We start from the raw sequence: 21,303 nt of genomic DNA on the forward strand, positions 1-21,303 counted from the left end.
AAAAAAAAAACAACAGCAATTTGTGAGAGATGCTTCTCATTGGACGGTGACGATAGTTATTTTTAATATTCAGATTAAAAAAATAAACACCGATCTCCACATTTAAGTAAAAGTACGTCTTTCCAAAGGTAAACGTGCATTTTGAAATGAGTAGTTTTACTTTTCAAGCAAGGACAAAGAGCAACATGACAAGCACGTGGATGCAAAAGTATTATGTACGTACTGCGGTGTAAATTTGTCTTCTGTTGTGTGTGTGTGTGTGTATATATATATATACACACACAGAGAATATTTCCTCTTTTGCCTATCTGATTCTACATTTAAAAAAAAGCCAACTTGAGCACAAATTTAACTTGGAACATGTAAAAGGTTTATTGAACATAAATAACAAACAAAATGCAGGTAGAAAAATATGTAACAGGTTTAGAAAGACCTTTTATACAACTATGTACAAAGCAGAAAGGCGAATACGCCACTCGTCCCGGCCTCCGAACGTGGGGAAAACAAACGTGTCAAAAAGCCGAGTCTTTGGACAAAAACAACAACGGCGGTCGTTGAACTACAAACTGCGGTTAAATCAAATGTCAGTAATTAATGTCGAGTTACGTCTTGGAACAAGGAAGGACAAAATGTTTCAATCTGAGGTAGCGCACACGGCGGGAACACTGATGTGGCTGCAAATGTCACCCACTTCAAAAGTCAAACTGCCATTTTAAGCCCGCCTTCCAAAGGGAAAGGCGAAAGCACAAACGCATTCAATTCTATAAACATTCTTCCGATACACAAAACAAACAAAGCCCATCGAGGGACAGTGCAAAAAGTAGTTCCCCTTAAAACACAGCAAATGAACAAGAAGACTGCGGGATAAAAGTAGCCTTTCTGAGAGTACGGTTAAAACGATTTCAACTCTACCAGCACCCCGGTCAAGAAACGGAGACACTCAAGCATGGGACCCGCGAACAGAACCTAATCAATAAATACTCTATTTCCCTGCGAGAAAACAAACAAACAAACACAAACGGAGGCGGAATAGGCAAAAAGAACATCGCTTGGCCTTGTGCGCATTCTAGAAATAGTCTGCGATTGACTTATGGCTCCATGGGTCGAGATTCCAGCCAGGACGGCACACCAAAGTCCGCTTCTTGTTGTAAAACGTGACTCTACGGATGTCGATGCACCGGCGGCGGGCGATTCCTACCTCGGGCGGCTAGTTAAGGTAGCGGCGGCAGCGCCGCGCGCCGCAGTTGCAGCGTAGCTTGCTCTCGTCGTCCTCGATGGGGAACTTGTAGTCGTACGTCAGCTCCTCGCCGCGGTAGATCTTGCGCAGCGCGAAGATGACGATGCGCTTGCGGCCGTCCACGTTGATGACGCGCGAGTAGCAGTTGGGCTCGCACGAGTGGTTGATGAAGCGCGCCGCGTTGCCCTGCATGGTGGCGTCCACCACGTCAAAGTCGTCGATGCGGAACATGTAGCAGCCGATGCCCTGGGAAAAGCACGGCAACGTCAGCGCCGCCGGGCCGGGCCGGGCCGAGCGCGCGCCCCCAAAGGGCGCCGTGCCGTCCGCGTCTCAAACGATTCGGTCCTCGGGAGTCAAAAGCTTGCCGTCTTCGAGGCAAGCATCTCCCAAGTGACATGGGTGCATTTTGCCCAATCCATCAACAAAAAAGCATTTCATCACCAACCTTGTCGTAAGACAAAATAAAATCATGCCATTTCCAAATTGCGTTTTTTGAAGTCTTAAAATGATTAAAAATGGTGACTTTTTTTTTTAAAGCTTAACTCTCCAAATTTGATTTATTTCACTTTGAATTTTCAAGTAGGTAGTTCCTTTTAAAAACATCTCTCTTTTCATCATTCTCCCAAATGTGATTTCTTTTAGGAGGGATTTATAATTTTAAAAAAAAGGGATTTATTTGCATTTTTTGAATGAAAGTATCAGATATAGCGATTTATTTTTCAAAACTGGATTTTCCAAAAATCCAGAATCTCCAAATAAATTTGGTGACTAAACAGCACGCATCCTATTCGATATGTGATTTAGTTTGAAACGGTGGAGTCCAAGTTTTGCGACTTTTTTTCTGGAGATGCGCGGCGCGCGAACGAACGGCGGCCGGGCGTGTTCTCCGATCCACTCACTTTGCTGTCATAATACTTCTCCCGCTTATCGGTCAGCACCGAGCGGATGACCGCGCCCGAGTACTCGATGACCATTTCTCCCGCTTCGATGTTCCTCTTGCAGAAAAGCCCTCGGCCGTGAATGAGAGACCTGCGGGAAAAGCCGGGCGGGCGGGTTCACGTCGGGCGAGTCCATCCGACGGCGTTGCGAGACTTTGTTCGGCCCGCGGTCGCGTCACCTGTAGGCGCCGACGGCTTCCTTGGAAGTCTTCTCCAGGTGTCGAAATCTCATAGCCATGGGAAGCTCACTGCTGGTGGCGCGCCTGGTGGACGAGTTCGCCGGCGAGCCGTGACCCCGAGGCCATTGCCGTCTTTTTGCCCTTTCGTCGGCGTTCAATCAACTGACCTGGAAGACTTGAGCGGAAAGTCGTCGTCCTCCTCCTCGTAGGCGCCGACCGAGTCGGGGAGAGCTCGGTGCTGCGACGCCAGGAAGTCGAACATGTCGAATGTCGCTTTCCTGTCCACACAACGCAAAAGACGTTCATCGGGCCTGCGCGCGTCGCGCCAAATGAAATGCGAGCGCAGTAGTCCGAGGAGAGAGCGGCGCGGCGCGGCGCACCGCGCGTAGACTTCGCCGCGGGCGCAGCCGCTGGGGTTGAGCGGCAGCTCCTCCTCGACGCCGTCGCATCGGTGGAAGCGGAAGCGGTGGCTCTTGCAGTCGCCGGCGCCGCGCAGCTGCTCCAGCAGGAAGATGACGGCGTCGTGCACCACGCCCAGCACCCGCGGCCCGCTCATGCCGGCCAAGGGGAGCTGCCCCAGGCGGAAGGCCGCCCGCGCCTCCTGGACGTCGTCGATCACGGCGCGCCAAGCCACTGGCGGGGGGAGACATTGAAGCTTTCTCTCTCTTCCGCGTGATCAAAGTCAGCCAAAGCTCAATCGTCGGATGCGTGTAAAGATTATCCCGAGCGATTATCCTCCGGTGTGCGTGTGCGGAAAACATTCTTACCCTCGATGCTGTCAGCTTTGACGCTAAAGCCGTCATCGCTGGTGATTTCAAAGCGCAGGTGAGGCTGGTTCATGTAGATCCTCTTCTTGTGTTTGGGCAAAGGGGCTTCATCTTCGGAACTATAACCTAAGAAATTCAACGGTGTGCTCTTTACTCACGTTTACGTATCGTCAACCCCCATAAAATGATGGCCGAAGTCACCATTTGACTTTTTTTTGCCTTAAACATCTCGGGCTACACCCCGGGTGAAACGCATCGTTCAAATACACCCCTGAAATCAAAGCGTCAATACCTACGATCGGAACGAGCCTGTCGGAGGCTGACAACATTCTGGCGTTAAAGGGACCAACCTGCAAGCGGCCCCCATTCGGCTAAGTCTGCGTGACGAGCGCTGACCCACTTGTGTGCGCTAGCCCGACAGCCGAGACGCTCCACGTCATGAGGTCTGAGCAGAAAACACAACGCAATGGAAATACAACCCTTTTTTTTTCTCTTTCATTTGTTAACGACGAGCCGACCTCGGGGACATCGGCAGGGGCGGCGCCATCGTTCTCAAATTCTCCTTGTCCACATCGGGAACAACTTTTACAGGCTGCATTTTTATTTTGACACGTCTGTGGAAACAAACCAGAGTTGGCAGCTTAGTTTGGCCGCCCATTTTGCACCCGATGCCAACGGCGCCCGCATTCTGTCGGTAAGTGAACTTGCAAAGACTAAAACCAATCACGCGATTTCCATCTGCTAGAAAGAAAACTTGTCAAGGAAAGTATAGTAGCCCCAAAAAGGGGCTACTGTACTTTCCTTGACAAGTTTTCCATCCCCGATGCGGGCGGGGGGCATTTTAACGTCTTGGGAAATAGCACCAAAGCACGACAGAGGCGGGACGCCATCCGTGTGTCGGCGATGCACTTACTTCTCCCGGCTTGAAAGGAATCGTCGGCGCCCGGCGCCTATTTTCAAATTGCGGGATGCGGCGCCGTGGTCCGAAACGCTCGCAGCCACGTCGGGCCTTTGCTGCGTTCTGTGTGAAGGCAGACAAATACTTGTGTCACAATTTTGGGGCACGGGTGTGTGTGTGAAAGAGCGCCTGTGAAAGACGCGTCGCCGCGTGAAACGATCGTTGCGCATCAAATATTACAGCGCTCATTCACACCACATTCTGGCCCCGATGTCATTTTGCAACAATCGTTCTTTGTGCGCGGCGTCGGTATTACGGCTTTGATTCAAGGTGACGGTGGCACCGACCTGGACCGGGGATGGTCTTGGTGATCGCCGGAGGGCGGCTCGTTCAGGACGTCCATCTTGGCTCTCTTCCTCCTCTGAGGGATGGCGGTCGGGAGCTTGACGCGCACCTCGGGTTCAGGCGGGGGCGCGGGTGTCGTCCGCGGGTCGCGAGCCGGCGCGCCGCTCTCGACGCTCGGGGACTCGGCCGGCCGACGAGGGGCGTCTCGAGATGGAGACGGCGGCGCCGGGGGTTTGCCGTCCCTCGGGATGATGGGCTCGGTCCTCGGGGCGTCACGTTGGGATTCCAGCGATCTGCTCAGAATGGCTCGAGCCGTTTCGGCCTCGGACAGCACCGAGGCGGGATTTCGCTGCACGGTGACGGCCGGCGGGGGACTCGCCATGCGTTTGATGGGCACCACTCGGTAGATGATTTTGCTGTTCGGCGCCGGAGTAGAGGAGACGTCGGGGGGCCGGGCGCCGGGGCAAGGTTTGACTGTGACGTGAGGGATGGGTCGCCTCAAGGCCTGACCGCCCTTATGGAGCATCCTGGCAATCTGGCTTATCTTGCTGTAAGTGGGAGAGCTGGTGTTGAGCGCTTGGTAAGTGTTGCTTCGAGGGTTCTTCAAGAGGATTTGACCCTCACTGTTGACGAGGAGCACCTGGGGTGTCGGCGCGACGGCGGGGGCCGCGGCCGGCGCGGGAACGACGGGCTGGGGAGGCCGCTCCGACGACGACGACGCCGCGTGCTTGTCCGGGCCGACGGCGACGGCTTTGCCTCGCGGGACGGCGGCGGCTTGGACGTTTAAAGCGTTTACCCCGTTGAAGAGAACGGGCGCGGCGACGGCAGACACCGTCGCCGCGTTGACGACCTGAAGCGAGGCGGGGGGCGGCGACACCGTGACCTTCCGCTGGTGCGGAGGGCCGCTCTGCTCGGTCATCAAGCGCTTCATTTTGGCAGTGTGGCGCGCGTTTTTCACGAGGATTCTTTTCATCGGCGAGTGCGACACGTTTCGGCGCTCGGGAGAATAGTCGGGGTCCTTGTCGTCATCTTTGAAGCCTTCGGCGGAGCCCGCCGACGACGCGCCGTCGTTGTCGTCGGCTCGGGCGTTGCCGGCGCGCGCCAGAGAGACATCTTCGGCGGCCGCGCGACTCCCGCCGGCTACTTCGACAGACGCGTCCTGGGCCCAAGCGGCACCGTCGACCGGCACCTCCTCGCTTTGCACCACATCAAAATCGTCAAGGAAAACGGGGGCCGCGAGAGCTTCCGTTAACCGGCCCGCCGCGCTCGTACCGCGTTCCGCCGCCTTCGTGGACTCCAACCTCCTGAGCGCGACCGTCAGCTGCTTCGTGGGCGAGCCGACGCCGGCGTGAATTTGTCCCGCTTCGTCGGGCCCCTCGCCGCGGTCGCTGTCGGAGCCGTCGTCGACGCCGTCCAACTGCGAAATGGACGGCGCGGGGGGCGGGGCCGAGGTCCGCGCGAGGCCGCCCGCGGCCTCGCGCACCACGCTGCGCCGAAGCGTGACGCCGCGGTGTTCGTCCTCGGAGTCCGGCTCCGGGATTTCGACATCTGGCAACGCGTTCCGGGTCAGCGGGGCGTCGTCAAACTCCAGCTCGGCGTCGAGAACCGAGGCGACCGCAACCTGGGCGTCGAACGTGGCGCGAAGGAGCTCCGAGCGTCCGTCGGCGTTGTCGGGAGCGAGCGAGATCCCGTTTGCGGTCGCCGCCGCCGCGTCCTCCGTCTCGGACGACGCCAAGGAGCGTTGGGGAGCCTCGGCGGCCGCCGAAGCGGTCGTCCTGAAGGCGCGGCCGCCCTTTGGGGAGCCCCGGCGAGGCGAAAACCCGCCGGACGCGGTTTGAGGCGGGGAGCCCCAGCCCGGCGAGAGCGAGTCGGATCGCGACAGGGGAGGAGAGGTCGGCGCAAAGTTGGAAGACCTCGGCGGGGTGCCGAAGTGAGCGCAGCGGGTGCGGACGGGGCCGCCGTCGGTCGGGGAGGGACTGCGGCGGCTCCTTCGACGGCGGCGGGTGCCCTCCAGGTCACGCAGAGTGACCATGTGATGCGATTTGGAGGATGCCGAACCTGAAAAGAAGAACGCGGTTGGCTCGAGACGCTCCGCCGACTTACGGGCTTTCAAACCTGCACCCATCATGTCCCGAAATCGCGAGAAAAGCGTGTCCCTGCCCGGACTGACTGCGTCACTTTGCTTTTTCCTATTTTTGATCATTTTCCAGTTCGTCTCGGCTGCCTTGAGAAAACCGCGCGCAACGCCGAGGGCACGCCGTTGTATACCTGGTGATGGGAGGGGTCGGGAAGATCCCCCTGCGGGCCTCCTGGTCTGCGAGAAGCCGTGGTGCTTGTGTCCAGGCGAGCAACTGAGCACTTTGGAGCTGGGCGATGGAGTGGCAGAACAAAGCGGGCTGGATGAGCCGCTGAGACTGTCCAGAGTCTCCGCATCTGGGGTGGGGGCACGACATCATACGCATTTAGGCATCTGGACGCCATCCAAGAGTCATGGCACAAAGTAAAAGGGACCCTTACCTTGGTGTAAGGTGGGACTGTGGACGATGGTTTGATTCTGCTCCTGATCGCACTTGGCGAGGAGCTCGTGTTCCTCGCCGGGCAGGGGGCTACTTACTTCGGTCACCTTACAGGTGTACTTGCAGCGTCTGCGCGGATCCACGGTGCTCCAGTAGAAGCGAGAGCACCTGCGCAAAAACGGTACGAGAAAGGCGTTTCTCATCTTCAACGCCGTCAAGTCGCCCTCCCGCGGAGGTCCGCTTACTGGTATCCGACGGGGTATAACATCCTTCCGTTTGATGAGATTTCTGACAACACGCCGAGTTTGTGGATTTGCAGAGACCCTAAAAAGACAAAGAACAATCGGAGTCCCGATAGGCTCGTGTCCGCCGGCACGATGAAAGTATGCCGACAACACGACGAGAACCGCGGCGCTCTAGCTCGCGGTGCCGCGCGACCAAAGAATATGCCGAGAAGCGCACCGATGGTCATCTGAATGGATTCGGGTTCCAGGCCTGTGAGGAACTTCCTCTTCAGGGTGATCCCTTCAAAGTCAACGTAGACTCGCCGTGACACTTCAAATGCCTCCCCTGACACGGTCTGAAGAAAATTGGCAAAGAGTTGAAAAAAGATTTTCAACCTTCAAAGTAGTAGATTGCGCCCCCCCCCCCCCCCCCCCCGCCACACACACCGCCACAGTGACGAGATCCGTGTGCTTGTAGCAGTAGACCTTGCGGTCCCGCTGGAACACGCAGTCGTGGGCCCGCGCGCACATGAAGTGGAAGTTACTCTGGCAGGTGGAGAGGCAGCAGCCCACCGTGGCCCCCGACAGCCCGCAGCGGTCGCAACGCTAACCAAAGAGCACAAATCAATCTCAAAGTGTGGAATTCTCTGCGCAATAACGAGGGGAACGCGCGACTCCGTCTCCCTTTGCGGTAACCGATCGGCGTTCTTTCGGCGTACCAGGTGGCGGCCCCTGTGGACGGCGGTGTGGACTTGGCGGAGGGCGCCGTTGTTCTCATACACTTCGGCGGACCAAATGCAACAGTTGATGTGGGCCCACTCGTTCTGGCCCAGGTACAGCAGTCGTCCGCCGTCCTGGCAAGACAAGGGGGGGGGGGGGGGGGGGGGGGGGGGAAATAATCCAAAGAAAGAAAGAATCAAATCTTTCGATCAATTTCAACGCGCCGCAACGACAAAGCAAAAAGCAGCTTGCGCCTACTCTGGGTGCAGAGTCGCCACACTGCTGGCACAATGCGCACTGTCGGCCATCTTTGAAAGCGTCCACGATGCTCATCACACCTGCGTTGGATAAGAGCGTTTTGTTTCAAGTGAGCGCGCAGCCCCCCCCGTCGAACACGGTCCAAACCTTTCCCCGCCGCCGTCCCTCTGCTGTCCCTCTGCTGATATGTCCTCTGCATCCACTGCGCGTAGCTGTGTTCCTTGGACGGCGGGACGACCGCTTCGGGGAGCATTCCGCTGCAGAGCGGAATAAAGCGTGTTGCGAGATTGCGCAGGAGGAGCTAACGCGGCGGCCGGCGAGTGCGTCCTAAGCTTACCGCGGCAGGTCCTCCGAAAATAACCTCAACTTGTTTTGATGGTGTGGAGGAAGCCAGCTGAATACTTGCACCATCAACTGTGGGAACGAGGCAACCGTTATGGGACATTTACCTTTCAATGCGTTGTGTACAAATACTCGACTGCGGGGCCGCCCGTCGAGCCGTCGGGAAGAAAACGAAATGGCAATCTTTCATGGGCCTGAAATGGACGTTTGTGAACGTGCGTCTTTCAGCAAAGCCTTCTGCGTTGCCACCCTACTGTCGCCTAACCACGGGGCGAATTGAATTCTTCGGCCCTAACTTGGGAGGCTCGGCTGGGTTCAGATCCAGGCCCACATTGAAGCCGTACTATTCTGAACCCCCCAGCTAGACTAGTAGCGTTGCACATAGTCTAGCTGGATGCACAGATGAACAATGGCGCTAGCTCCCAATTTACGGGACCAACTATTGCTCGTCAAGTTGTACACGCACTGGCGACGGGGGTGGTTTTTTTTTGGTGTTTGATGGCCATGCGCCACGCACAGTACGCACTGGAAAGTACGTGAAGTGCTGCCTCCATGAGTGAAAATGCGTTCACCGTCTTTGTGGGCTCTTGCAGTTTTGCTGCGGCAAGTAGAAGCTGCTCTCGTCGCACCTAACAAAAACCAGACTTGCCATTGGCTCAGCATTTTTTTGTTTTTGTTTTTTTGTGGTGGGCTACGCAGTCGCTCACTCAAACTGACTAATGTGGGGGTGCGTGTCATGGGGCTGTAATTCTTTATCCTCGAGGTATTTCGACAAAAGCATGTCCCCATGTTATTAGGACACCCGGAGCATGATTGGAAAGGGTCTCCTGGAAGGTGGGAAGATTACTTTGGCATAGTGTTCCCTGGCGCAAACGGCGGGCTTTTTGTCCACTTCCTCCGTGAGCCACTTTCTCATCACCGAAACGACATCGGCATGGAAGGCTTTCTGAGTGGGTGAAGAGAGCGCAAAGGGGTCAGAGTTGCAACCGTACATGCGCGTCATCGTTTATCGCCAGTGAGCTCATACTCACGATAGACGAGTAACCGCCCCCTTTTAACTTCCTGTCCATGGCTTGGAGATCGCACGCCGGCGCCGCATCCCCGGCGAGCTCCGTCTTTTGGGTTTCCCGACACTAAAAGACACGCGCTCGCTAAATGCGACCATCGGGTACCGAAGCTCCCCGAGCCGGGCCGCACGCCTACCGACGGACAGCGCGCCAGGTGCCGAGTGGCGGCGGAGGCGAGGAGGCCCGCCAGCACCTCTTGCAGGCCGAATAGCAGTCGGCCCTGCAGACGTTCCCTGAGGCTCCCGTCGTCGCCGGTGCGCCGACGGCAGGGGGAGCAGGTGAAGACGGCATCCTGGGCTCGACCGGACAGCAGCCCCTTCAGCTCTTCTGCGACAAGAGCAAATCAAGAAAGCATCAACGCACGACGCGGACTTCTGACCGGCGGGGGATCCTTCTGCGCCGCAACTCACCCGAAAGGCCCTCGCAGCCGTAATGCACCCAGTGTTTACATTTCAAACACTGAATCATCCGCGCCCGCTGGCCGCTGTCGTCGTCGTCGTAGCACTTGTTGCAAACTGTGCAGAAGTGACCTGCGCGCGCGGCGCACATCAAACGTGAGTCATAGCGGATCGGCCCGTGGTCCATTGCATTGGTGGGTTTTAATGCTGCACGTACGCTTGATTTCGCTTCACGTCATTTCCCGTCTGTAGAGGGCGGTTTTGTTAACGGTTTGGAGTGGCTCACCTTTTTGGTGAAGAACGGCGCAGTCGGGGCAAAAGTTCTCGGCGTGGTTCCAGGCCACCTCCCACGACTTTCCGGGCGTCACTCCGCAGCTTTTGCAGCGAATGCACGTCATGCAGAGCTTGAAAAGCGGACAGGCGGGCGACAGCGTTGTTGCAAAACGTGAATCAAACGAGGACTTCAAATTCCCGGCTTTGATAAATGCGTCCGGACTACCCATGGTAGGCTGCAGTTCATCGGCTTTGGGTACGTCGGTCCCAAGCAGGACGGATGGTAGGAGGTTTGGCAGCCCCTGCATTGCAACACAGGCTGCGGAGACATCTCGCTCAGTTGATATCGGGAGGCGGAACGCGCGCGGCCAAACGCGAGTCGGCTTGGGCACCTTGGACAGCTTGCTTCTGCGCCCGCACACGTGACAGAACTTGCAGCGTCTGCAGCACCACTTCTCCTGGTTTTCCCCCGCCGGTCGCTCCTCGGCAGAGAGGCAGAAGCTGTGGAAGGCCTCGCAGCATATCTGACAGTAGACCATCTGAGAGGGAACGACGGCACAAAATGAATTCGGGAGGACGCCGATCCGACAGGAGCCGCATTTCGGGGCCGCTTACCTCGTGGCGTCCTTTGCTGGCGCATAACAGGCAAACGGGCTGCGGCGTGGTGGGGACGGACGTGAGGACGCTGAGGCCCCCCATTAGCCACACGTTTTGAATGGCGCAGTCCTCCTGGCGGATGAGAGTCGATTCAAGTCAGGAGAAATATTTCTGCTGGCTCGTCCGCCCGCCCGCCCGCCCGCAAGCGTAATTCCGACGACCAACCCATTCGTCTTTTGCGACCTGCCCATTTCTGAAAATATACTGGAGGAGTTGGCCGTTCTGAATTGTGACATCGCAATGTGCCTCATTTACATCAAGTGGATGATCGTTCCCAAACATATATCGGCCTCCCCGCGTCTGCCCGAGTTTTCTCCGGCTACTGCGCTTTCCTCTTCCCTTCCCAAAAACACGCGCGGCGAGTTCATGGAACACTCCGAATTGTTACCGCATATACATCCATCTCTCACCTTGAATTTTGCCATATGGAATCTATTTGCTGAACCCCGGTCATCTGAAAGGCAAACAGCCAGGCCTACCTTGAAATCCACCCGGATCTTTGTCTTGTCGAGCGCCGGGCCCTTCTGGGGAAATCCATTGGGGAACCCCACGGGCGATGAGCCCTCGGCGGCGGCATTCTGGGAAGGAAGGACACAGCGCGGGTCAGTTCCCGCCGGCCTTTGCAGCCCCATCCCCTCTGGTCCATCTTGGCCGTCATCCCGGGCACCGCCCGCTCCGTCCGCGGCGAGCTCTCGGTCGGTCAAGGCGCGGAGGGGCCGCGGCTGCGACAACGCATCCCCTCCAAAGCGCAACGTGGTCGCGACCTCCGTCAGAGCCGAGGGCGACGAGGACTTTGGACTTCCTCGGGGGGGCGGCGGCGATTCGCTTTTGCGCCCGCGCGCCGCGGGCGGCGGCAAGGGATGCAGTCGCAACACGAGCACACGTGAACGGGGCAGCGTTTCAAGCTGGTTCCGCGTTACGAGCTGCGGCGTTACGGCATGCGGTGCGCGCGGCCGCGTCAATTTGGGGGGTTCCGATCGTTTACGGCGCGGATCCGGGCGCCGGGGCGACCGCAGGTGAGGATCGGGGAGCCGGTATAAGTGTACTCGGAGCTCCCGCTGCGGTTTGGCCGGGGGGCTTCCGGGCGGGCCGGGGCAGGGGAACGTATCGCCGGGCGCCGCCTCTTCCGTGTTCGGCCATTCCTGCGGAGGAGGGGGACTGCCTAAGCCAACCAGCCATACAGGTTCCAAAAGCTACACTTGCATAGAGGCGGGCGCATGCGACGGTGGCGACGGACAAAGGAAGGAGCCCTGTCGTCGGGACACGGTGTTAGCCGGGGTGAGGAAGAGCCACACGAGAACGGTCGGAGGCATGCTTGTTTTTATATCCGCGTCTCGATAACCCGAGTACACGGGCTTTGGACAGAACAGAGAACATTACAGTATACACACACACACACACGCTAACCAAAACGGCAGCACCTACCGAAGCACGCCGACAAGTCTATCGGATGATTCTAAGCGTACGCTGCCACCGACATGCCCGCACAGTGCAAAAGATGCTCTTTGATTAGCTCGGCTCCGTAAGACTGACTTGCGGTCACTCCGCAATGTTGCTTTCTGGTTGCATGTCGACCTGACAGCCCCTTTTTTTTTGGTTTACTTTGGACAGCGGTCTCACTCAAGATCCACTGTAATCGGGGATGAGAGCGGCTCGTGATGAAAAAAGCGCAAGGGGGCGTGGCCGGGACCACTTCCAAAAGTGGCACTAAACGCGCTGAAGATTGAAGTGTATTCAAGTGACACGCGATTTGAAACTTCAACGGGAAAACATCCCAAGATTGCTCACTATTCTTTCAAGTGAAAATTTGTGCAATTTTGCTTCTGCGTTCCTGGCGAGCACCAACAGGTACCTTCAAATTTGCTGCTCAAAATCCAAACTAAAAAAGGAAACGCATTCCCTGCCATATTTAAGATTTGTATTCATAAAGTGCCGTGTACCGTAAATGTGATAAAAAGCTGTTGATTCTTACCTCATACAGTGATAGTGAAGTCCCACACCGTTTACTACGTATGGGTTAGGAATGTATTTTATGATATCAAGTCTATTTACAGTATATACAAACACGATACAGTTTCATGAGGTGGACTACTTGATTCTCTCTTGAGTTTAAGCTTTTTTGCAAGCGCTAAAAGCTTATTGGTCCTCTCCGTCTTTTTCCACTTCCTCTTTTTAGCCAACTCCTCTTGTTTTGACACGCGCTCCAGGCCGTCGAAAAGCGCTTGAGATCGAGTAGCTACTTTTCAGTCGAAATGTCGCTTTTCGGTGTTTCACCGAGGTTGCGTGACTCTGAAGCTATCCATCCTCTCGATGCGCATAGAATGACATCGTCGCACACTGTACACGGAGCTTTACCGGCGACGTCGAGCTTTTTCACCAAATGCGACACGAGCACAATGGTTCCTCTTTACTCTTTCCTACCGGGGACACCGTCAGCTTTCTACCCAACCAGTCCCATCGAAACGTGTTTTTCAGATCCGCATCTATCTGACGCACTTTCGCTTCGTCAAGAGTCTCGATAGCATTCGGCATTCGCGAGAAAGGGGTTTAGGAAGGCGAACGCGGATTGGTTGTGATTTGCATTTGCCGATATAGCGACCAATCGACAAACTATCGCTTTGCGATAAAAAACGGGATTCAAAATGGATGCTTGCAAACGTTACCCGTAAACATTACGAGCCCCGAATCTGCCGAAGACAAGTCCGGACATCCCAGAATTTTTTTTACGGATTTGGAACAATATAAAGTAGGTCCATTTTGACTGGGAAAAAAAGCGGAAAAATCTCATCCTCCGCTAATGTGCTTTCCTACAATCCAGATCGACACCCACCCCCCAGACTGGCAAGTGAAATGTGTCCAAATACCCCGTTCAAGACATATTTGCAACAAAAACACATATTCGAAGCATCTACGTTTGAGAACAAACAAGTAAAAGCAGAGGGGGAAAAGGGTTAGCAAGGCTCAACGCTGAAAATCTACATCTACTTTCCCTAAAGTATCTAATCCCAGCACATTTTAGATTGGGAGACAAAATACGAAAAGAGGCCTGGGAAGGAAATTACTTGGAAGTTGTTGTCCTGTGGGGAATTTGTCAGACTTGGCATAAAATAATAGCAGACCAAGAGCAAGAAGTAGTGGTAAGTAAACCGCATTCCAAATAATTTACCCCAGGAGTCGAAAGGAGCTACACGAGAAGAAAGACGCTTGCGGGCAACATTACCTTGTTGGCTCTTGGTCGGCTTCCTTTGGAAAACGGCCGCCGCTGCTTCACCGCTTCCACGGGGACGTTCTCACGTACGGACAGTCCAAGTCCAAGATCTCAAAAAGAACAAAATGGTTCCGTTGCCGTGTTTTGTTTTCGTTTTGTTTTTAAGGGGGCGGAGGGTCCACTGAGGTTGTCATCTACCTTGCCGAGCGGCCATTTTCTTCTCCTTGAACTCTTCCCTCTCTTCCTCTGGTTCCTCGTCCGAGTCCGACTTCAGCAGATTGCTGAAGGAGCGCGGCGTGATGTCGCGCAAAGAATGCTTGCGGATTTTAGTCGGCGCCAAGGACAGCTTCGCGCTCGACTCCCTGGCACCCCAGTTGCCGTCGCCGCCGCTTGGCACGGGTCCCGAAAACTGCCTGGCCCGCACTGACAAAATGGAGGCGGATGAGTGACGATCGCTCGCGTTATTTTGCTTCGTGTGACACCAGCATTCAAACGTCAGCTCTGCCTACCATCCAGAGCTAGGAATATACTTTTAACAATACGTACCTTGAAATTGTTTGACGATGCGCTCTGTCTTTGCGGTCTCAATTCTATCACACCTCCTGTATCTGTTGAAAATACAGCACAAAATGTCTCCGTCTTTTTTTTTTTTTTTTTTGCGAATGGAAAAAAGTTACTTTTGTATAAAGTAGCATGTTCATGGCATTTTATATGCATTGTTTCTTTGCTTCACACTCTGGGGTAGCAGTGGCCCTCGCGAGCTCCACCAAGGGAGAAGAAGCAAAAAAAGAAAGGGAGGAGGAGGAGGAGGCGGGAAAAACAGAGCAGTGACCGCCTAATGTGATGGACACGACCATATTTGCTTACATGCAACACTGTCGCCTCTTGTTGGGCCCGCCGAACTTGGTCTTGTCGCGACAGTTGGCGCACCTGGCGCAGTCGCTGTCCACCAGGCACCCTCTGCAGGTGCCACAGCGCCGCGAGCGCACGCCGCCGGGCCTGTAGCGGCTCAAGATCTTGCGCTTTTTGAACTTGCGGCCGCGCCGCCACCCGCGCAGCCGCCGTTGCTTCCGCTGCTCTTGAAGGAGTTCCCGGGAGACCGGCCACTCAGCCCCGCCTCCATCAGAGATGTCATCGTCGTCATCGTCTGCGACATCTGCGAGCGGCAGAGGGAGCGGATGGACGGGAGCTCAAAATGGCGCTAAACACATTTCAAAGGCATCGCGAGGTACGTTCCGGCCGCCGGCTTTTATTTATGGTTAGGGGGGAGGTCGCATTCTTTCACAAGAACGTTAACAATGTTGTGTGTCAATTTGTATGAAATAAATAAAAATCACTAGGATGATTGGTTCAAATAATACACAGCAAAGTATGTGGCATTGATGGACTCTTATGTAGAAAAGAACAGAGGAAGAACCGGGTCCACCAAATCATATCAATGAACGGATGCACACAACATTGAGGAGCAACCGCGCCGGTAAAATGAAATTCGCGTTGGAGACGCCGTCGGGGCCGAACACAAGATCAAGAGTAAGACTTGACGCACTTGAGGAAGAGAGTTCAAACGGGTTGGATAAAATGCCCGCGTGTGAAGAGATTCCGTGTTCTTTTTTTGAAAGGAGAGCGAGCGGCATGGATATTAGAGAGGAGTTTCTTCGCCCGAGCTCGAGGTCCGCGGCATTTTATTCGCATTCAAAATGGGACTTGCGCAGATGCATATTCCTGAAAATTCCATGCTGCCACTCTTACTTTGGATGCATGCGATAGCATACCTTGAAAAATCGAGCTTCTCGTCATGTAATAGTCGTTCATTTTGGAGAGCGCGGGCCATCTTTTCTCACACAGCGCATGCCAACTTTGCGGTTTCCATTTCAGTGTCTTTCCTGTCCTGTCGCCGGCGCGGATGATCAAATGGAATTCGCTTTGGTGGACAGATCCGTGCGGATTTTAGCGCAGGCCTCTTTAATGTGGTGCAAGTTTGTCTCTACGTGTGCTTCAGGGCAGCGAGCCTAATGGTCAAACAGCACTTTCTCACCTCATACAGAGTGATGGCCGATCGACCAGTGTTGGGTAAAGCTTTCCAACGGCAGTGGCTAATCTGTGTGTGACAAAAGATATTTTTGCTGGCAAATAATTGACGTACAACTACATTGAGCGTACAAGGCACGGTTTGTCTTTTTGGGATGGGTGATTTTTTGGGGTTTTTTTTTTAAGGGGTGGTGGGGTGGGTTTATACTTTATTGTTGCTACGAGTGCACTGTGATGTACTAACGTGAAGATATTTTTGATGCCGTCTCAACTGCCCTCTACCGATTTGTCTACTCGGTGTCTTGGTTTGAGTGTTGAAAACAAACAAAAGCTCATCTACGTGGTTTGTGTCACAAGTGGGGATCAGGCGGGACTGAAAATGGTTGAGCACCGGGAATGCACTTTTTTTGCGGGGGCCCCGTCTCATGTGGCGCGTAAAAGAGCAACACGTGTGCATGGGGCGTACCTTCCATCGCGGGGGAAACGGCGATGCCCTCCCTCTCGTGCAGCGGAAGGGCACTGAGCCGGGGAATGTCGTCGGGCACCGTCGCCCGCGGCTGGCCCAGGGCGACCGCCGCCGCCCGACACACGTGCTTGATCCTGGGCCCGCCCAGAGGCTGCTCCTATCATCCAAAATCACGTTGACAACAATTTAAAGTGAGCGAACCCACATGCCGCTTCGCGTTCCGTGACGAGCTGGCGATGATACACAGTATTTCTTTTGGTTTCCATCATTGACGACCAATTGAAGCATTTGAAAGACTCCTACAGAGTGAAAATGTGCTTATTACCTGAGGATGCAGTTTGGCAGAGCGGTTGACTCTCCTTTTCCTTCGCCCGCTCACTGTCGCGCGAGTGTCGCTCGAGCTCAACTGTTCATATGTGAAAGTCCCAATGAGGACACATTTACCGTACGTGCGTTGGTGTAGCAAAGGAATGGGGTGCGCACCTGCGACAATTTGAACTGCTTCTGCTGGTCAATCTTGATGAGCTGCACTTTGGCTTTCTTGAGCAGGTGCAGCATCCTCTTGTTGGCTCCACTCAGGGCCACCGCGCGGTGCCCGGGCGCGGCCGCATCCGGCGCCTGCGCCGCAGGACGAGCCTCGCCGCTCCCCGCGGCCTCTGCGCAGACGTAAATGGGGACGCTCGGGTAGGCGCGCGATGTCGCCAAAGGAAAAGGAAACCGATGGCGCTTACCATTCTTGCCGGCGACTTCCGGGGATGCTTGCGAAGACGTCTTGGCGTCGCTGTTGACGAACACGGCGAGCTTCCTGACGACTCCGGGCGAGTCCATCTCCTCCACGGTCAGTTTGGCCTTGCGCCTCCTCCTCTTTTTCGCGGCCACGTTTAAACGGCCCGGACGTGAGGCGTCATCGTCTTCGACCCGCGCGGCGTAATGGCCTCTCTTCTTCTCTGCCAGCTTCAAGGTAAGCCTCTTGAGTTTCTTGTAGAAGTCCAGGCGACTGCTGCCGTGAATTGCTCTGACGGGGCGCTTGGCCGGGGGAGACGACTCGTCGGCTGCGTCGGGCGCGGCGTCTCCCTCCAACTTGGCAACGCAAAGGGAGTCTTGCGAAGATGTGCTGGTCTTCTCCTCTTTCGGGTGACTCTTCAGCCATGAGGACAAGTGGCCTTTCGGGAAGGGCGCCGCGGCCTCGTCCAAGAACCTCTTGGGCGTCTTGATGACGCGGGACGTGCGCGCAGTCGTCACGGTCGAGGAGTTGCGCTGTTCCGCGAGAGAGCTGGCTTCGAGGTCCGGCGCAGCAGTGGGCCCGGGGTCCGTGACGTAGGTGTAAAACACGTGCTTGATGCGCTTCCTTTTGCGGATTGCGGTGGTGGCGGGCGTGGCATTTTTCACCTTCTTCCGCTTGCCATATAAGCACTTGCGAGAGTGTCGTTTGTACACGCGGTGCTCAGGTAACACAGGCGACGGCGGAGGCGACGGCGACGGCGGAGGCGACGGCGGAGGCGACGACAAGCCCTCCAGCGGCATCGCTGCTTCCGGCCCGCTCTGCGCGCCAGTCTCCGCGCCAATCTCCGGGGACGCGGCCACGTCCTTTGCCGTCTTTTTCCTCCGGCCGCGCTGCAGGGACGCCGCCGACAGCCTGGCGCGCTTGGCGGGCCTCGGCGGTGAGGTGGCACCCGGCATTTTGACCGCCATCGCAAGCGCCCGCCCCGCACTCTCGGCTGCCGGGACTTCCTCGGTTCGTTCCGCTTCACCGACCCCGGCCTGGATGCCTTTTGACGTTCCGCCTTGCCCTTGAAAAATCTCCGTTGGCGCCTCTTTGACTTTCATTCGTCGGCCTTTCACGCCAAGCCATTCTTTTTTCGAGCGCCGCGGTACAAGTGTGCCAATCAGCCCTTCTTTGGAATTCGGTGGTAAAATCGCGTCAGACAGCCCATCCTCTTCTTTGGCGCCCTGCGATACAATCTTCCCAATCGGTGTTGCTTTGGGGGTCTTGGGTAATGTTTTCCCAATGACAGATTTGGTAGCGGGAGTTGGCGTCACATCATCGGAACGCTGCGCAACTTCAGAAGGCTGTGCAACTTTGGGGGGCTTCAACTTGCTGGATAAACGAGCAGTGGTTGTGCCAAAACCACCCAAGTTTTCCTCCTGAAGAAAAAACACAAGGATCCGTTTAAGATGGATTAGTTTGTGTTCCGATTTCAATCATTCTACCTTGTGGGGGGGGGGGGGGGGGGGGGCCTTGACCATTTATCCGAGTTTCATTTTTTCTTTTGCTTTGCCAGCAGTGAGAAAATTTAAGTCAACCGCTCGGATGTCGGTCCACGTGACATCAATGCTTTGTTCAAATCAAGTGATGCCATGACTCTTACCTATAAGACAAGATAAGATAACCTTGAGTAAATACAATGGTACTCTGACTTATTCAGACAAAACTCGCATCGATCTCACACTTCAAACAAATATTACAACAAACGTTGCATCGACATCAGGAGACCGACAATATAACAAAACTCATGCGTATCTATTATACTGTATATCCGACGTGTAACGACTAAGGTTACTGTGGAGATGCATTGGGTTTGCCGCCATCTTGTGGCGGTTTGAAGAAAACAAAAAGCATCAATCCAATAACTGCCCAGGTTTTCACAGTGAACCACAAACAATCTGGGATAACGGTACGATAACTCCTCCAGAACATGAATCAACACCACCCCCCCCCCCCCCCCGAGAACGCCAGCGTGTTCCACCACTGCGGCCCAAAACGGGGTCAATTGATTGCCGAGAGTAAAACGTTGAAAGCCTCTTCATTGGTCATCCATCGGGCACACATTTTACAGCCAAAACGCCTTTTGCATTGGCATTTTGTTTGAGTAAAGAGACACCTCTTGCGTTCATGTTTGAGCATTTATTTGCTACCATTGAGATTTTGTTTTACTCATGTTATTTGTGAGCCAAAACTGTGTGCTAGTTCATATTAGCATACTACAACAAGAATTCGTGAACCCTACTAGTGCAGTTTGGTGCGACTGGAAGGATGCAGGATGCTCCGAGTGCACGCTGGTTGAGCCTAGTCGTGTTAGTATGGTTTAACTGCAGTAGTAGTACAGTAATCCCTCGTTTATCGCGGTTAATGGGGACCAAAACCACCCGCGATAAACGAAAATCCCCGAAGTAGCGACCAATTAACATATACATTTTTTAAAAAATTGCTCGACGTGGGCCTTTGCGCTTGAGCAGAGCGCACTAACACACACACACACACACACACACACAAGCAGCATCGTAAACAACACTGAAGACACTGATTAAAGATCAAAGAGTAACCCACCGTGTTAAGACAGAAAGAAGATGCACAGCCAATCAACATGGCTTTACATCTTCTCAGCCCCCCCCTCAGCCCACATGTACTGTATATGTTGCTCTATGTGACTCACTGTTGTTTTGCTAACTTTCACTGCTTCTCGCGAACCGTTTGCGGACTTAAACAAAAACAACTTTTTTTATGAATATGTTTGAAAAATTCCGCGACGCACCGAAGCCGCGATAAACGAACAGCGAAATAGCGAGGGATCACTGTCGTGCAAAAAACTATTAGTAAGTCAGAGTTGTCGCACTAGTGCAGTGAAATGTATTGCATGGACTTTAAAGTGGATATGAGGCTGTTTGAGAAGGATATCAGGTAGTATGAAAAAATAAAAAGAAACATTCCAGCTGGATATCCAAAATCTCGTGTACATGCTCAGAGTGTTTTCCGTCCTGCAGTCAGCTGACAGCTCCAACGTGGGAAGTATGACGACCAACTTGCCACTGTGACGTTTTCGGCACGAAAAATGAGCAAATCCCCAAAACGAATTAAAGACATTGCGTGCTCTTTTATTTCAGCGCACGAGCTGGCCAAAGTTGACTACACGGCGCTCGTTTCCATCAACAACCGGCGCTAGCCGCCAAAGTTTTCGCCTCGTGCCGCTTCGAAGGACACCGATGTTTGTGAAAAACCAGCCAATGTGGACTATAAACGAACACTTAATCCCCGCACAAGCACCGGAACTAAGCGTTCGTCCGCGTAAGACGCCGAAGCTAAAGCTACTTTGCCGCTAACGTATAAAGGGGCTTCCACCTCCTTTGTAATTCCTCAACAAGTGCACCCAAGCGCCATTTGTCACGATTGATCCAAGTGAGACATATTGTTGACAAGACGCTTGAGTTGGCTCGCTCACCTCTTCGCTCGACTCGAAGCCCACTTCCGTCCGCCGCGCATGCTTCTCAGCCAGCCCGAGCAGACGCAGCAAGGCCGGGTCGTCGCTCCACGCCAGGCCGATGTTGACGGGCCTCGGCCCTCCGCCGGACGACTCGCCGTCATCCGAGCACAGCCTTCCGCGTTTGCTTCGCTTGCCCAGACGCAGGCGGCCGACGCGGCTCGCGCACGGCCGGCCCGGGAAGCGAGCTCGGGCGGCTGTCTGGCCGCCCGAAGCCACCGCGACGTTGGCGGACGACGACTTTCCGCCTCTCGGCGCCGCCATTTTTGAGCGCGACGACAGCAAGAGGGAAAAGACCGCGAGCGCGCTGCCTGCCGAGCTCCGCGGACGCGAACACGAACAGGCAAGATGGATCTGGACCGCTCTCGGCGAGAAGGCGCCAGATAGGAAGGAAGCACAAGTGCATCATGGGAAAAAACTACTCCTCGCTGCTCCGTTTGTGTTGTTGGCGTGCACCACTTTCGTTTATTACTATTTTCGCAACGTTTTAAAACGTATAAATAATCCATGTCACCAACTATAATTT

The 21,303-nt window shown here is 54.8% G+C and overlaps 1 protein-coding gene across 4 annotated transcripts; it reads right to left on the reverse strand.

Annotated features, from left to right (window-relative positions):
• Nucleotides 1–347: 347 nt before the first annotated feature.
• Nucleotides 348–21,167, reverse strand: kmt2ba (lysine (K)-specific methyltransferase 2Ba). 4 transcript variants are annotated; one of them, XM_086137335.1, is made up of 37 exons: nt 20,739–21,167; nt 17,253–18,666; nt 17,005–17,177; nt 16,847–16,927; nt 16,522–16,678; nt 14,895–15,183; nt 14,574–14,635; nt 14,226–14,450; nt 14,040–14,137; nt 11,299–11,397; nt 10,778–10,891; nt 10,555–10,701; nt 10,389–10,481; nt 10,176–10,293; nt 9,902–10,021; nt 9,628–9,818; nt 9,456–9,557; nt 9,272–9,370; nt 8,420–8,496; nt 8,230–8,339; nt 8,083–8,162; nt 7,824–7,958; nt 7,552–7,710; nt 7,343–7,460; nt 7,126–7,204; nt 6,882–7,048; nt 6,633–6,797; nt 4,367–6,422; nt 4,035–4,142; nt 3,640–3,735; nt 3,472–3,566; nt 3,122–3,247; nt 2,735–2,987; nt 2,522–2,632; nt 2,355–2,438; nt 2,137–2,266; nt 348–1,483 (listed from the first exon to the last, which is right to left on the reverse strand). In XM_086137335.1, the coding sequence occupies exons 1-37, from the start codon at nt 21,039–21,041 to the stop codon at nt 1,208–1,210; spliced, it is 8,310 nt and encodes a 2,769-aa protein (XP_085993461.1). In that variant the 5' UTR covers nt 21,042–21,167; the 3' UTR covers nt 348–1,207. The 4 variants fall into 4 exon arrangements, with proteins under 4 accessions (XP_085993461.1, XP_085993459.1, XP_085993460.1 ...); XM_086137333.1 differs by having other exon boundaries at nt 11,299–11,961; XM_086137334.1 differs by having other exon boundaries at nt 2,522–2,987.
• Between the last annotated feature and the right edge of the window lie 136 nt (nt 21,168–21,303).

Source organism: Hippocampus guttulatus, chromosome 18 (genome assembly GCF_054856545.1).
Source record: "Hippocampus guttulatus isolate MCC_2025c chromosome 18, RoL_Hgut_1.0, whole genome shotgun sequence".
Taxonomy (NCBI): domain Eukaryota; kingdom Metazoa; phylum Chordata; class Actinopteri; order Syngnathiformes; family Syngnathidae; genus Hippocampus; species Hippocampus guttulatus.